Source organism: Cynocephalus volans, chromosome 14 (assembly GCF_027409185.1).
Source record: "Cynocephalus volans isolate mCynVol1 chromosome 14, mCynVol1.pri, whole genome shotgun sequence".
Classification (NCBI taxonomy): domain Eukaryota; kingdom Metazoa; phylum Chordata; class Mammalia; order Dermoptera; family Cynocephalidae; genus Cynocephalus; species Cynocephalus volans.
This window is the reverse complement of record NC_084473.1, coordinates 87870492-87887554: the sequence shown is the minus strand read 5'-3', so window position 1 is coordinate 87887554 and position 17063 is coordinate 87870492. Positions and strand designations below refer to the sequence as shown.

General features: G+C 48.4%; 2 protein-coding genes across 2 annotated transcripts; both read left to right on the top strand.

Annotated features, from left to right (window-relative positions):
* Positions 1–803: 803 nt before the first annotated feature.
* LOC134362729 (melanoma inhibitory activity protein 2-like) lies at positions 804–1685 on the top strand (the record flags this gene model as incomplete). The annotated part of the gene is made up of 1 exon (XM_063077940.1): positions 804–1685. A coding segment is annotated over exon 1 (882 nt), but the record flags the coding sequence as incomplete, so codon positions are not given.
* A 14496-nt stretch (positions 1686–16181) lies between these two features.
* On the top strand, positions 16182–17063 carry LOC134362730 (melanoma inhibitory activity protein 2-like; the record flags this gene model as incomplete). Its single annotated transcript, XM_063077941.1, has 1 exon — positions 16182–17063. A coding segment is annotated over exon 1 (882 nt), but the record flags the coding sequence as incomplete, so codon positions are not given.

Here is a 17063-nt window from a genome sequence, read left to right as displayed (position 1 = left end):
AGAGTTGGGCCAGGTGAAGCCCAGAGTGTCTCATGGCTCTTTCCATTGCCACATTCTATGGCTATTTTGGCAAAGTTAGTCCAAAGAAAACACTTTTGTTCTTGGCAGATATCTAAGGAAGGATGCTCTTCTGAAAGAAATTAAAATCACAAAATTTCCTTTAAAAAATTGCCAAAAGAAAAGTTGATCCCCTAGAAGTAGAAAACAGAATAGTGGTTACTAGAGGCTGGGAAGGGTAGGGGGCGGAGGTGAAAGGCAGAGGTTACAGATACAAAGTTACAGCTCGATAGGAGGCACCATTTCTAGTGATCTATAGCTTTGTAAGGTGACTAGAGTCAGCACCCATTTATTAGATAATTTCAAATAGCTAAAAGAGAGGACTTTAAATTTTCCCAACACAAAGAAATGAAAACTATTTGAGTGATGAGTACGCTGATTACCCAGATTTGATCATCACACGTTATAAACATGGATTCAAATCCGGAGGTGGCCCGGCGGAAACCGAGCCGAGGTGGGGGGTGGCGAGGACAGCGCGTGTCACAGGCTCGTGCAGGGGCGGGCTCGGAACCGCGTGGCGGAAGTGACGTCACAAAGGGGCCTGGTTACCAGGGTGTGCGTGGGGGACGCCTGAGGCCGGTGGGCACCAGTGCTCCCCGGCTCCCCGCACGGCCGGCTGTGCCGTGTCTGCCGCTGTCGCCGGGGCCGGTTTGCGTTCCCAACAGAACGCAGAGCTGTCTCAGCTGCTGGTTGTGGCCTGGCCAGGCCGTGGCTACCGCGGCCACAGCCATAGCAGCCTCGGCGGCATGGAGGTGCCCGGGGCTGCCCCTCAGCCGTACTTGGGGCTGGTCCTGGGAGAGCTGTGCAGGACTGTGGCAGCATGGCCTGAAGACCTGAGACCGGGCCCTGGTTTTCCATGGGAACTGGTGACATGTGTGGCTCTTACTGCATTTTTGATTCTCTTGTTTTTGTGGAGAAGTGTTCGATCGGTGAGAAGCCGGCTGTATGTAGGAAGAGAGAAAAGACTTGCTGAAAAGCTTTCTGGACTAATTGAAGAAAAATGTAAACTACTTGACAAACTCAGCGTTGTTCAAGAGGAGTATGAAGGCTTAGAGTCAGCTGTGAAGGGTGCCAGCTTTGAGAAGGAGTCAACAGAAGCACAAAGCTTGGAGGCAACCTATGGAAAGCTGAGCAGGTCCAAATCTAAACTTGAGGATGAAATAGTCTCTCTAGCAATAGAATTAAAAGAACAGAAATCTAAACATTGTGAGCAAGACGAATTGGTGGCAGATATTTCAAAAAGGATACAGTCCCTAGAAGATGAATCGAAATCCATCCAGTCACAAGTAGCTGAAGCCAAACTAATCTGCAAAATATTTCAAATGAATGAAGAACGTCTGAAGGTGGCAATAAAAGATGCCTTGAATGAAAATTCCCAACTTCGGGAAAGCCAGAAACAGCTTTTACAAGAAGCGGAAGTATTGAAAGAACAAGTGAGTGAACTTCATAAACAGAAAATAACATTTGAAGACTCCAGAGTCCACGCAGAACAAGTTCTGAGTGAGAAAGAAAATCACATCAAGTCTCTGACTGAACGCTTGCTCAAGATGAAAGACTGGGCTGCTGTGCTTGGAGAAGACATGATGGCTGATGACTTGGAATTGGAGATGAAGAGTGAATCACAAAATGGTGCTCGCTTAGATGATCCACCAGAAGGAGCTTTGAAGAAACTGATTCACGCTGCTAGGTTACATGCTTCTTTCAAAACCCTAGAAGGAGAAAGAAACCAAATTTACACTCAGTTGTCTGAAGTAGATAAAAGAAAGGAAGAGCTTACAGAGCATATTACAGATCTCCAGACTGAACGAGCATCTTTACAGTCAGAAAACACACAGTTGGAAAGTGAAAATCAGAAGCTTCGGCAGAAACTTCAAGTAATGACTGAACTGTATCAAGAAAATGGAATGAAACTCCACAGGAAATTAATAGTAGAGGAAAAGGACCGGTTAGAGAAGGAGGAGGAACTTTCCAAAGTAGAAGAGAAGATGAGCCATGCGGCTGAGGAACTGGAGACCTACAGAAGGCGAGCCGGAGATGTGGAAGGAGAATTGGAGAGAAGCGTTCGTTCTTATCAAGGGCAGTTGACGGCCTATGAGAAAGAAGCGCATGGCAGCTGGGTGGCAGCTGAGACTGCTGAAAGACACCTCAGGTATTTAAGGAAAGTAAATGTTTACAAGAGAGAAAAATTAGCTGAAAAAGAGTTTAAATTTGAACTTTTCAAAAAAGATCCTTCTGCACTTGATGTTCCAAATACAGCATTTGGCGGAGAGCATTCCCCATGTGGTGCCTCACCAGTGGGTCGACCTTCATCCGAAACGAGAGCTTTTCTCTCTCCACTCGGACTCGCACCTTTGACTCCAGGGCGAGGAGGAGGAAGAGGCTCAAGAGGCCCAGAGAATACTCTGGACCATCAGATGACCAATGAAAGAGGAGAATCGGGCTGTGATAGGTTAACCGATTCTCATGGAGCACCTTCTGCGTTCCTGTCACCTCCATGGGAACAGCACCAGAGGATGGTGATCCCTCCACCAGGCCACCCATGTTCTGATCCAGCTCTTCTTCCACAAAGGGAAGACAGACTTGATTCTAATCCTGGTGGACCGTCTGGACCAGCAGAACTCAAAAGTTTTAATATGCCTTCTGTGGATAAAGTGGATGGGCCACAGGCTTCACAAACGGAATCCAGTAGAAATGATACCAAAGACGACCTTGGTAATGTAAATGTGCCTCATTCATCTGGACCTGCTGAAAGTGAAGCAACTGGCCCTGGCTTTGCTCCTCCACCTTTTCCTGCAATCAGAGGTCCATTGTTTCCAGTGGATATGAGGGGTCCATTCATGAGAAGAGAACCTCCTTTTCCTCCACCTCCTCCAGGAAGCATGTATGGAGCTCCTCGAAATTATTTTCTACCAAGGGTTTTCCCTGTCCGGCCACCACCTCCATCTGGGTTCCTGTCACCTCCACGGGAACAGCACCGGAGGACGGTGATCCCTCCACCAGGCCAACCATGTTCTGATCCAGCTCTTCTTCCACGAAGTCAAGACGGATTCGATTCTAATCCTGGTGGACCGTCTGGACCAGCAGATCTCAGAAGTTTTAATATGCCTTCTCTGGATAAAGTGGATGGGCCACAGTCTTCACAAAAGGAATCCGGTAGAAATGATACCAAAGACGACCTTGGTAATGTAAATGTGCCTCATTCATCTGTGCCTGCTGAAAGTGAAGCAACTGGCCCTGGCTTTGCTCCTCCACCTTTTCCTGCAATCAGAGGTCCATTGTTTCCAGTGGATATGAGGGGTCCATTCATGAGAAGAGAACCTCCTTTTCCTCCACCTCCTCCAGGAAGCATGTATGGAGCTCCTCGAAATTATTTTCTACCAAGGGTTTTCCCTGTCCGGACACCACCTCCATCTGGGTTCCTGTCACCTCCACGGGAACAGCACCGGAGGACGGTGATCCCTCCACCAGGCCAACCATGTTCTGATCCAGCTCTTCTTCCACAAAGGGAAGACAGACTTGATTCTAATCCTGGTGGACCGTCTGGACCAGCAGAACTCAAAAGTTTTAATATGCCTTCTGTGGATAAAGTGGATGGGCCAAAGTCTTCACAAACGGAATCCGGTAGAAATGATACCAAAGACGACCTTGGTAATGTAAATGTGCCTCATTCATCTGTGCCTGCTGAAAGTGAAGCAACTGGCCCTGGCTTTGCTCCTCCACCTTTTCCTGCAATCAGAGGTCCATTGTTTCCAGTGGATATGAGGGGTCCATTCATGAGGAGAGAACCTCCTTTTCCTCCACCTCCTCCAGGAAGCATGTATGGAGCTCCTCGAAATTATTTTCTACCAGGTGTTTTCCCCGTCCAGCCACCACCTCCATTTGCAATGAGAAATGTCTTTTCACTGAGGGGTTTTCCTCCTTATGTTCCTCTAAGAGCTGGATTTGAACCTCCATCCCCACCTTCTGAAAGTAGGGCTGAGTTCCCTTCAGGGTCGATTCCGCTCTCAAATGAGTCTGCTCCTGAAATCCAGAACCACAGCAAGAAACCTGATGATATTTTTGGTCTCTCTTCATAAATAGTTTTGACTTATCTTTTATTTTCAGTTTAAGGAACTACCTACTTTTTTTGCTCAAATTGAAGCTTGATGGAATTATAATTCTCAGGATACTAGTTTTTAAATAAAGATGATTTACATATGAATTTTATGAGTAAATTGTTTCCGTTTTATTTTATCCTAGATTGTATAATTATTTAAATTTGATTAACTAATCCACTATTGCATAAACAATAATGGGAATTTTATTTAGGTAATCTTGCAGTTGGGGATGTTTTAAACTCCAAGGGCTGTGTCTTTTTGCCAAGAACTGTATTTACTGTCGTTGTAGACAAATGTGAAAGTAACTTTATGCTTAATTAAGTTTTCATTGATTTAAAGACTTGTTTGGTCTTGATAATAATAATAAAATCAGCTAGTTTTTTAAGTAAAACAATCACAATGTACCCCATAAATATGTACAATTGTTAGGTGTCAGTTAAACAAAATAATACATTTTTTAAGATACCAAAAAAAATTTGTGGATCTAAGACCCTTCAAGACCCTCTATTTATAAAAACTTGCTGTCGATGGATATTTTTATGCTCTTAAAACATGAAATCTAAGCCTCTATACATACCGCAATGGAAAAGTCTGTGGTGAGAAGATATGATAAGAAGATGAAGCATATTATTAACCAGTGTTTATGTGTTTCATAGTCCTTTACTATCTAGGAAGAAACCTGTAAGGAGGGCATAGTGATGCTTCTACGGTTCTAATTTAAACTTTTTATGAATAGAAAAGAGTGAGCACTGTATACAGGTAGAAAGCCATATGAAATCCTGCATATACAGGTATCTGAGGACTTCAAAATGTTTGTGGAAAAATAGCATTGAAAGGTAATATGAATCTTCCCTGAGCTTTTTGAAGTGCCCTCGTACATGGAGATGTGTTTATTATATGTTTATGCATGTGTGTGTATGATTGACAGTTAACATTTTTCTGATGATAAAAATAATACATTACTGCTAATTTTTGCTTGAAATATCTGAAGAATATGCACCAAGCAATGTTTAGGTTAAAATTAAGGATGATTTCCATGTGACCGTAACGTTAAGAGTTTTAATCCTTGAGAAAAAAAAAATCATTCTACACTATAGAGCCTATGTGGGTGGTATGCATTAACTAAATAAATGAGATTTTCTTCTCATTTTTTGCATTTTTTTTGTAAAATAGGGGAAAATTCTCTAGAAAATTCTTTGATACTTCTTATCTAGAAAATAATTTGGTAAGTGTCATATTTATGCCTTAGAAAAAAGACAATATGTGGCATTCCACTCTGGTGGTTTGTACTCTGTCATTGCAGCTAAGCTGGGAATTAATTACATTTTCCACAATTCCCTTCCTTCTATTCTTCCAGATTAGAATTGGCCAAGAAAGAAACTTGCACCATATTTGAAAAGTGGAAATGAGGCTGTGGCCATAACCATCTACAGATCTTTTCTCAGGCAGATTCAGAGATAGACAGAAGAAGAGGTCCCTGGCAGGTGTCAGCTTGTCATCACTCTCTTGTGCTCCACATCTAGCTTTATTCCCTCAGATATTAAAGGGATTTGACAAATGCAGAATAATGTTACTCTTCTAACTAGTTTTTTGTTTTCTTTTGGAAAACAGTTATTTTTATAAGATATACTTAGGGGATTTATTTGTGCTATTTTCAAAGGAATTAATAAATACTTGAAAATTTTTCTGTTACAATTTTTAATATGATAAATATCAATAGATATAACTCACCCACGTAAAAGTTCTTTGGGGACCGCAATAATTTTGAGTGCAAAGAGTCCATAAGACCAACAAGTCTGAGAACTGCTGCTGTAAGTCATACTGAGTTCTTTTCACATCCCTTTATACACACGTCAGCTCCTGCATTTCCCAGTCTAACCTCTGCCTTTTCGATATGGATAAGTGCAATCTAAAATATTGAACAGGATTCTAATATCCAAACTACTGATTTGAGCCCAGTAGAGGGCACCTCCTTGTAAATTGCGCCACTTCGTGGGGACAAAGGGAAAGACGGGCCCAGGGTGGAGAGCCAGCGCTGCTGCACTTATCTCCAGTGATCTCTTTTTCCCTAGCTGTGCTCGTGTTTGCTCATCCATAGAACGCAGGTAACATCTTTGCTGCGGGTTGTTGTGAAGCTTAAATGAGAAACTGTTGAGTAGGCATTCAGCAAACACTGGTCGTGGTATGACACCAAAAACACCAAAAAAAAAAAAAAAAAAAAAAAAAGGAAAAAGACAAACATCCCCAAATCCCATTACCCTGACACTTTTCCGTTTTTTCTAGTTCTTGCTTATTTATTTCATATTTTTAGAGTTGTAATGATAGCGTAGGCAATATCTCATGTTTTTTTCCCCCAAATAGTTAAAGATTCTGATACCTATCTATTTGAAAGTTCGTATGGTGCTACCAGATTTAATCTTATTACATGTTAGAAGATAGTGATCTTGATTTCTGGGTGTTTTAACATCCTGCTCATATAAAATGCCCCGTGGAGGACCAGAAATAAAACGGCTCTATTCACTGATTCACTGAGGCAACATTAGGCCTCCTTGTGGCTCGTCCCCATCTCCACCCCCGACAGGCCTTTGAAGTTAAGGTCGGTGTTGTGGGGGGCTGCGGCTTGTGGTGGTGCTGTTCCCTGAGTGCTGTGTGTGTACAGTGGGCAGCCTGGACAGGGTCAGGCACTCCCAGGACATAAGAGCCCAGGAAACAGTTCTCTTTCAAAAGAAACGAGGTTGTGCCATTTCCTGTGTGCACAACGGCCGCGCTCCTCAGAGCGGGGGTCATCCCTAGGATGCTGGCCGTCAGCCTCTCAGAGCCATGTGGGCACAGCCCAGGTTCCCCTTCTGAGGAGCAGCTTCCACTCTCTCCCCAGGACTAGCTTTCCAGGCTGCGTCCTCACTCTTCACTCTGTTACAGAATCCCCCAGCCTCTGGGGACGCCCTGGGTTGCAGAGGGCCATCCCTGCCCTCTTGTGCATATGATGGATGGTGTGGTGTTCGTCATAACAGGAGGAGGGTTGTGGGCAACTTGAGGCTCCTCGCTGGAATTTTCAGGGAATATTGAAAAGCAATATCTGAAATGAGATAAGCTTTTCAAATATTTTTTGAGCATGTTCATTGGCAAACAGAAGCGCTGTCCTGAGGGTCTGGCTGGCAGTGGCTTTGCTCTTGTATAGAGGCACACGTCCTCGGCCAGACAACTTAAAAAGCCCCTCTAGGTGTTCCTTTCTCTCCAGAACCCTCTCCTGCCCTTCCATAAGGCTCCCTTCTCTGACTTTCAGGTGCCGCTCCCGGCTGATGCCCTCTCTCCCCTCTCTCCTCCTTCCCTCCCTTTCCTTCCCGGGAGCCATGCAAATTTCTCTTCTTTTTTTTTTTTTAATATGATTAGTTTTCCCCTTTGTCTTATTTACACATGCAAGGGTTCCATGAACACGTTCTCATGTGAAGAGTCAAATAATATGGAAAACTTGAAAGTTTCCTCAAGTGTTCCCTCTTCCAACCACTTTTTAAAAAATTATGGTAAAATACATGTAACATAAAATGTGCCATCTTAAGCATTCCTAAGTGTGTATTTACAGTCACACTCTTGTGCAACCATCGCCACCATCAGGCTCCAGAGCTGCCAGGGCTGCGGGGAGCATCGGGGCCTGGGAAGGTGTCCTTCCAGCCACCGGGCCCGGCCCCCTGCCACAGCCCCTCCTCCAGGCAGAGGAGGCTCATGGCCTCGCCCTGAAGAGCCACACACTCTGAGGAGCTCCAGGGCCAGGAAGTTCTCCCACATGTCTGCCCCAGTCCTTCTTGCTGCAGAACATCCCTGTCCCCTGGGGGGCTTCTGAGGTGGGAGCATCAGGGCTCCGGGTTTGTTCCTGTGTTGGGGCTGAGAGTCTGTGCCATAGGCTCACTGACTTTTGTCCTGTGATGTTGCAGCTCCACCAGCTCTGAGGAGACTCAGCTCTTCCACATCCCCCGGGTCGCCTCCGTGAAGCTGTAGGGTCCATTGGGTGAGTTTCCCACCTTCGTAATTCCTCGGGGCTGGGACATTGAGGGGGTGGGGAGGGAGAGGGCTGGGATTGGGGGTTTTCAGGGCCCAGGAGGGCAGGCAGGTTTGGGGACCTTGCGGGGTCTGGGTTCTGTGAGCAGCCCGCCCAGCAGTGGCACTGGCAGGTGGAGCCCAGCTCTCTCCTCCCTCCGCCTCACCTGCTTTGTTTTTAATCCATAACAGGGCAAGGTGAACCCTGGGGCTGTCTGTCCTCCCCTGACTCAGCCTGAGGATTTCTGTAGCTCTTGCCTCAGAGCCCAGGCTGGCGTCCAGGCCTGGATCGTCCCCTGACTTCACCTTACCTGGCCCCATCTTGCCCATTCCCTTCTCACCCCCTTTCCACTCATGCCCCACCCACCCTTCATTCATTCTCAAAACCATACTTCTGTTGTGCTGCAGGGCCAACAGGTTCCTCTAGGTGTCCACCGCTTACCCTCCTTGTGCGATGCATCCGCACGAGGAAGAGCTTGGGCTCCCTTGGGTGGGACAGAGGCCCTGTCCGACCCTGCTCTGTCCCCATCTGCCCTGCCCCTGTTCCCGCCTCCCTCTGCCCCTCTCCAAGCTCGTTGCTCCCATCCTCATCCAGCCCCCGACTGGCTACAATTTCTCTCCTATACCCTCCCCAGCCCTTTGCTTTCTCCCTCCCTGGAAGTCCTTTTCTCCCTTGTCTCCTCTTTACCTCATCCCCAATGCTACCTTGCTGGCCCCCAGGGACCCCTCCTGCCCAACCAAACTAATCAGGTAAAGCCACCAAGCAGGCAGAGGCCACCATGGCCCATGTCTGGGCTGGCTGCGGGCTCTGTCTCATGGCCCCAGCCCTTCACTGCCCCAAGGCGTGGACCCTCCACAAGCCCCAGTGTGGATTTGTTGGCCCCCAGTGGGGTGAGGAAGGCCTGTCTGAAGGCTGAGCCTTCCTGTCTGCCTGTACTCGGGTTAGAAACGGTAGTGCTGGCCCTCAGCTCCTCTCTGGCCACTGGCTCCCAAGGGAAGGACTCGGGACCTGGGCCATAGTGGCCCCTACCCAGCTTTCTCAGGAGGGATCTGGTGGCCAGAACAGGATTTTGCACTATTCTCTCTATCCTGTGCATGTGGCCTAGGGTCCTCCCTAGCCTATCTCTGTGTCATCCCTGCATACTGGACCCTGAGTTCCGGAAGTGAAGAAGAGGAAGAGAAGCGAGACCTCAGATCCATTAAAGTCTTCTCACTGCCCTAAGCCTTGGCCTTGGGTCCTTGAAACCAGGTCTCCCAGCCTGGGGCCCTGTACACAGTTGGTCTTAATGAGTGTTTGTGGAGAGGAGAATTCCAAGGCCTCCTCTGACTCTAGGCATCCAGGGATTATTCCAGCAACCAGCAGATGGGGAGTGGGGCCCACCTGGGAGCATGCCGCCGGGAGCAGGCAGACCTGGATTCACAGCCTGGCTGTGACGCTTGTTAGCTGGGGCACCTTGAACGTGTTATGTGGGTTCCCTAAACCTCAGCTTCTTCATTTATAAGAGGGGGAGAATAGTCATAGCCTGCTATAGGTTGTGACAAAGCATGGGAAGTCCTTGGCAGGGGCCTGGCAGAGAACAAACGCTCGGCTGATGGGAGCTATAATCTGTGCCATCGCTGTCTGGGCCAGGGACAGAGCTGGGTCTGGGTGGGCACAAGGGAAGAGGGAGATGGGTTCTTGTTCAAAGGCAGAAAGCACTTTAAGATTCTGGTCTGCTGGGTCTCAGGGAGTGTCTATGTTTAATTGCACCTTATAAGCCAGTAACAGATTTTCTACTAGGATTAGAAATGGTGCACATGCAATGTATTGTCACTGCTGCAAGCACATTCTCAGACGAGTGTCCTTGAATGCAAAACACTTGCCTCCTTTTGTCTTTTCCCAGGGGTTTCTTTGCTTGTTACTCATCTGTTGCCCTGTGCAGGGAAAGTAGCGCCCGGCATTTTAAATTGCAATTGATGAGATTAAAACGAATGAAAAAGAAACAACTAAAAAAATCATTTCCAGTTCTCTATCAAAGTTGCCTATCTCATCTTTTATATATTTGAGCATATTAAACATAGTTATTTTAAAGTTCAGTAACTCCCTTCTATGGAGTCCCCATGAATCTGTTTCTAGTGTCTGTTGTTTCTCTTGGTTATGTTTATTAGTTCTGTCTCTTCTCCTCACATACCTGGTTATTTTTGATTGAGTACCACGTATTGTATCGGAAAACCTGGAGAAATAACTTGAGGCCTAGGATGAACTTATCTTCCTCTGTGAGGATTATGTTTACATGCAGCAGGTGCTTAGGATCTAGCACACTAGGATCACTTTAATCCACTTGCAGGAAATGAGATGATTCGCAGTGCCTTGAGGGCTGATCTACCTCTGATTCATTCATACTCCTAGGGCGAAGCCCTCTGGGGTCCAAACACAAAGCATGAAAGATTTGCCAGGCACACCCTCCTCTTGGTGGACCTAGTTTTTAGCCCCACAAGTTGCTGAAAGCCCTGCTCAGCATCTTTACAGTGTCTTCGGGAATCAGCAGACCCTCTAGGGAGAAAGTAGCCCCAGAAGCCAGGCACATGTTTCTGGGTTTCCTTCTTTCGCAGATCTTGGCCTGTGATTCCTCACTGCCCTGTTTGCTTCCTGATACCCTCAGTCAGACTTAAATATATATATATATATATATATATGTGTGTATATATATATATGTATATAAATATATGTATATATATATATTTTAAAAAAATAAATATATGTCACTTAAAAAGCTGCTCAGAATGAATGTATGTGTATACACACAAACACATACACACACACACACACACACACACACACACACACACACACATTTGAGCAGCTTTTTAAGTTGTCCTCAGCTAGGAATTTGGTCCAAGTGATCTGGTCCATCATTGTCAGAAATAGTGGTCCTAAAAAATTGACTTTGATCTTCCCCACCCTGTGAATGGGAAAAGGCTGCCACTTTTGGAATTTAGTATCCAGGAACATTGGCCCAGCCAATTGAACACTGGCTTTACAAAGGAGGTTCGTTTGGAGAGCATCACTGTGGGCACTGGTCACCTGGGGAGGGGGTGGCACTCGGCAGTGGATAAAGAAACAGAAATAGCCACAGAGAAAAATAGATTGCCTCTTTCTCTGGTTTTAAAATCCTGGAATTCTACAATGCTAATGCTACTGTATATGTGAAGCAGAGCCCCTTCAAGGTCACAATCTCAGACGTCTCTGAAGGGGGTGAATTATCATCTGTGGTTGAGCAGATGAAGTTCCAGGAAGTTACACGGCTGGTTCAAGTTCTCATAAGTTGAAGCTCCGCCAGACTTTGGATTCAGGTCCCCTGGTCCTAGTGGCCCTGAAGGTTTCCTCCTGGTGGCACTGCCAGTCCCCATTCCCTGTGGGTGTGTGGGAGCAGGCCCTGTCTCCAAGGAGATTTGAACCAAGTGTCCTTGCTGTCTCTGTGGCAGGAGAAGTGACAGACTGGGGACCCTGGGAGTTGTGCCAGACGCTCCAGCCTTGCCACCCAGCAAAATGCCCCATGGAAGATTCTGCCAAAGAAATGCCAGATGGGCCAAGGCATCCGAGGTCTCAGGTGACTGGCCAGGGTAGCTCCAGCTGGCCGAGTTGTGCTAAGGGAGGGTCGCCTGGTGGGCGAGAGCCTGCCCATGCTACCCGAAGGGACAAGCAGTGTGAGTTAACATTTATTTATCGAGCTATGAGTATCAACCAGGAACCGTGTTAAACGCTTTACAAGGATCAACCGAGAGACAGGACTTGTTGCTTATCTACCTGATGGCTGAGAAACTAGGATGCAGAGACTGGATGTGGGCTGCATAGCAAAGGCAATACTTACCCAAAGGAATCAACGTACGATGGTGGCATTTCAGGACATAACTGAGTTCTCTGGATGCCAGGGACCAAACCAGGAGGCTGGCAGCCAGCCTGGTCCACACCACGGGCCCCTTCTCCATGGTCCCAAATCCTTCCTTGCACTTTCTGGACAAGCATGGAGCAGTTAGCGTCCAACCTTCTTACAAACACTGGTGACCACAGCACCATGTGGGGAGGGAGGCCGGCAGTGAGATGACCCCGCCCAGCCCCTGACCTCTGCCCACATTGATGCCGCATTTAGAGAAGAGATGGCCTGAACCCTCACCCACACCAAGGGTACCAAGGAGTCAGGTGTTGAGGTTAGAGGAGGGGATTTCAGGGAGGTGAGCTGAGACCAGAGGGTGAGATGAGATGCCCTCCTTCACATCAAGCCAGAGGAAGAGGGCTTTAGGCTTTGAGGTGTCCTCCGCAGGTGGAGAAATCCAGTGGACTGATGCCTCACCCCCACCCCCACCCCAAAGTCTAGAGGGCAAGAGACAGGCTGGCTGCTTTGACGGCGGAGCTGAGGAGAGGGCTGACGGCCCAGGTGAGGGCCTCGTGTGAGAGAGTCGGCGTGGAATCTCACAGGCCCAGTCCCAGGAGGCAGCCTGGACAGTGAACAGACGCAGGCCAAGAGAAGGTGGGGCTGCCACTACCCGTCAGGGGCTCCTTGGTTCTCTGAGGCCCACACAAAATATCCTAGTCAGGGGGACAGTGGGAACAATGGCCGGGCTCTGAAGACCCTCGGAGATGCCGATGAGAGAAAGAGGTGTAGCTTTCAACCTCCGCCAGACCCAGAGCACAGTTCAGCTGGGGGCTGACCACGCCTGCTGCCCGGCCGAGGCTTCCCACCCCACCAGGCCGGAGCTGCGGGAGCGGCCTCCACTTCAAAGCCAGGGACTTGACGATGACGTCAGGCCCTTTTTATCGTTGGGCCTGGACGTGAGCCGAGCGGTGCTGTGTGACGTGAAGTGGTGGAGACCACGTGTATTTCCCTACCAAGAAGCAGCCTGGGCCTGTCAGGTTTCCATCTGGCCGTGGGAGGACTGGCCAGCAGAAGAGGTTTCAAGGGCCAGAGGTGGACACAAATAAAGCTGCTGTAAGTGGTTTCCAGTTCCACAGCTGTGCTGGCTCAGTGTCCTGGTGACATCCCCGAGTTCTGTGGCATCCAGAGGAGGCTTTGTGGGGCAACAGGTGTTTATTGAGCTTCTTTAAAGAGCGGGCACCGCGTGCAAGGTGAGACGCACCCCCTCCCAGAGGGGCCTTGCTCACAGGCAGGGGCTCTTGGTGGGGCAGGGCCCAAACCCTGAGGGGGAATTTCTCTCTCTCTGGCCCTCAGCCAGGCCCAACAGTAGAAAGGGCCTGAGGAAAAGATACGGAAGGGCTCCACCTGCCAGCTTGGGGTCCTGGGTAGGAGGGATTTGAACTTGGGCCTGGAGTGGAGGGGGTCATGAGGAAGGTCCAGAAGACCCCAAGACTTGTGGGTGGGGCTTGCCAAGCCCCTCCCCTGCCTAGGATGAGAGTAAGAGACCCTGGTCAGCTAACGCGTCTCGTTACCGCCGCCTCCAGTGTGAAGTGCTCAGTTATTGCAACATAAGGAAACGCAGGCTTCATCCAGGCTTGAAATGATTCCTTCCCTTTTCACTTCCAAACTGCCCTGGCCTCGGGCTCCTGCCACCGTGGGAGGAAAACCACAGTTCCAACCCATCAGGCTCAAGCTCGTAGCTAACAGGGCAAGCACTCCTGCAGCCTTCCTCCCCTTTTCTGGGTCTGATAGCTGCGAAAGACTCTTGCAAAACTGACTCTCTCTTGGGGACTTTGCTAATGGCCATGTGCCCACAGCACAGCCACCGCTGAGGCCGATGCAAGGAGCCTACTCAGGCGTCCTCGATCCCCATTCCCTCCTGCCCGGAAAGGGACCCAGTGGCAGGGGGAGGGTCATGGCAGGGGGCAGGCACGTTCACATCTGTGTTGTATGAGGGGAACCCTCCAGGCTGGCTGCTGCAGTGGGAGGTTCCCAAGGCCCCAGGGCCGGGGGGGGGCGCCCAGTGGGCAGGGCAGTCGTCCTGACCTTGGTTGCACAGCTTGTTAACTTCGAAGAAAGCGCCTCTGAGCAGTGGGAGGGTGACTCTCCAGAGGGCAGCACTGGTTTGGGGGTGGGCTTCTCTGGTCCTACCTTTTCAGTTCATACAGTAAGGAAGGCCAGGCCTGTCTTGGGCAGTGTGATCAGCAAGTCTCCAAGCTGACGTATGAAACATGGGTGTATCATCGGTTGGGGGGGATCTTGACCGCCATGCTCGCTTTGGGATGAAAGGAACAGGCTTTATGTCCCGGCTTTGTCACTTTCTAGCCTGTGACTTGGGCAAACCCTTTTACTTTTCTGGGTCTCCTCCCTGTCATCATCCATAGAGTGAGATAAAGACACCTTCCTCCCAAGTCCACCGTGAAGACTCCAAACGCTCAGCGCGTCCGGGCTCCTGGAAGTGTGCTGGGAGCCACAGGAGCAGGGCTGTCCTGGCCTTGAAAGGCCAAGGGGCTCCTGGGGAGCTGTGCCCTGACCTGAGGCTTTCCCCCCGTTTCCCCAGGGGGCAGGGTGGGCTGGAAGCTTGGGCCAGACACCTGGGCAGCTGCCTCCCCTCTGGAACAGTCCTCCTTTTATTCCCCTGGGGACCTGAAAGTTGTAGCTAAGTGGCTGGCTAAAAAAAAAAAAAAAGGAAAGGGCGAGCAAGTGCTTTGTCCATGCTGCAAGGCAGGAGGTGTCTCAGGGATCTGTTTCCATGGGAACCAGTGGCACAGGCTAGCTCCGATGGGCACCAAAAAGGGAAACTTGGCAGAGGTTTCAGGCACCTGAAGTGGGATTCATCCCAGGGATACAAGGATGGTTCAACATATGAAAGTCATTAAATGCGATACAATAAATGTAACGGGCATGCGGTCAGTATGAATCTGGCCATCACAGCTTGGGCATGAACGGTGACAATCAGCTTTGTATCCCATGAATATTCATAACCAATCAAATTTGAAAGAAAAAATAACTGGGTACAGGAGATCTTATTGGTGTGGTGAAAATGTTCTAAAACTGATTTGTGGTGATGGCTGCACAACTTGATAAACTTACTAGAACTCAGTGAATTGCATACCTGAAATGGGTGGATTACGTGATATATAAAATATTCCTCTGTGAAGTTTTTTTTTTAAACAAAGAGCATTTCACTGACATTCAGCAGAGCTCGAAATATGACACTCTTCTGCCACTAAATAGCTAAACAACCCTGGACAGGTAGTGTACTTACTGTAGACCTTTGTTCCATTACCTATAAAGAGAGAGTTGGGCCAGGTGAAGCCCAGAGTGTCTCATGGCTCTTTCCATTGCCACATTCTATGGCTATTTTGGCAAAGTTAGTCCAAAGAAAACACTTTTGTTCTTGGCAGATATCTAAGGAAGGATGCTCTTCTGAAAGAAATTAAAATCACAAAATTTCCTTTAAAAAATTGCCAAAAGAAAAGTTGATCCCCTAGAAGTAGAAAACAGAATAGTGGTTACTAGAGGCTGGGAAGGGTAGGGGGCGGAGGTGAAAGGCAGAGGTTACAGATACAAAGTTACAGCTCGATAGGAGGCACCATTTCTAGTGATCTATAGCTTTGTAAGGTGACTAGAGTCAGCACCCATTTATTAGATAATTTCAAATAGCTAAAAGAGAGGACTTTAAATTTTCCCAACACAAAGAAATGAAAACTATTTGAGTGATGAGTACGCTGATTACCCAGATTTGATCATCACACGTTATAAACATGGATTCAAATCCGGAGGTGGCCCGGCGGAAACCGAGCCGAGGTGGGGGGTGGCGAGGACAGCGCGTGTCACAGGCTCGTGCAGGGGCGGGCTCGGAACCGCGTGGCGGAAGTGACGTCACAAAGGGGCCTGGTTACCAGGGTGTGCGTGGGGGACGCCTGAGGCCGGTGGGCACCAGTGCTCCCCGGCTCCCCGCACGGCCGGCTGTGCCGTGTCTGCCGCTGTCGCCGGGGCCGGTTTGCGTTCCCAACAGAACGCAGAGCTGTCTCAGCTGCTGGTTGTGGCCTGGCCAGGCCGTGGCTACCGCGGCCACAGCCATAGCAGCCTCGGCGGCATGGAGGTGCCCGGGGCTGCCCCTCAGCCGTACTTGGGGCTGGTCCTGGGAGAGCTGTGCAGGACTGTGGCAGCATGGCCTGAAGACCTGAGACCGGGCCCTGGTTTTCCATGGGAACTGGTGACATGTGTGGCTCTTACTGCATTTTTGATTCTCTTGTTTTTGTGGAGAAGTGTTCGATCGGTGAGAAGCCGGCTGTATGTAGGAAGAGAGAAAAGACTTGCTGAAAAGCTTTCTGGACTAATTGAAGAAAAATGTAAACTACTTGACAAACTCAGCGTTGTTCAAGAGGAGTATGAAGGCTTAGAGTCAGCTGTGAAGGGTGCCAGCTTTGAGAAGGAGTCAACAGAAGCACAAAGCTTGGAGGCAACCTATGGAAAGCTGAGCAGGTCCAAATCTAAACTTGAGGATGAAATAGTCTCTCTAGCAATAGAATTAAAAGAACAGAAATCTAAACATTGTGAGCAAGACGAATTGGTGGCAGATATTTCAAAAAGGATACAGTCCCTAGAAGATGAATCGAAATCCATCCAGTCACAAGTAGCTGAAGCCAAACTAATCTGCAAAATATTTCAAATGAATGAAGAACGTCTGAAGGTGGCAATAAAAGATGCCTTGAATGAAAATTCCCAACTTCGGGAAAGCCAGAAACAGCTTTTACAAGAAGCGGAAGTATTGAAAGAACAAGTGAGTGAACTTCATAAACAGAAAATAACATTTGAAGACTCCAGAGTCCACGCAGAACAAGTTCTGAGTGAGAAAGAAAATCACATCAAGTCTCTGACTGAACGCTTGCTCAAGATGAAAGACTGGGCTGCTGTGCTTGGAGAAGACATGATGGCTGATGACTTGGAATTGGAGATGAAGAGTGAATCACAAAAT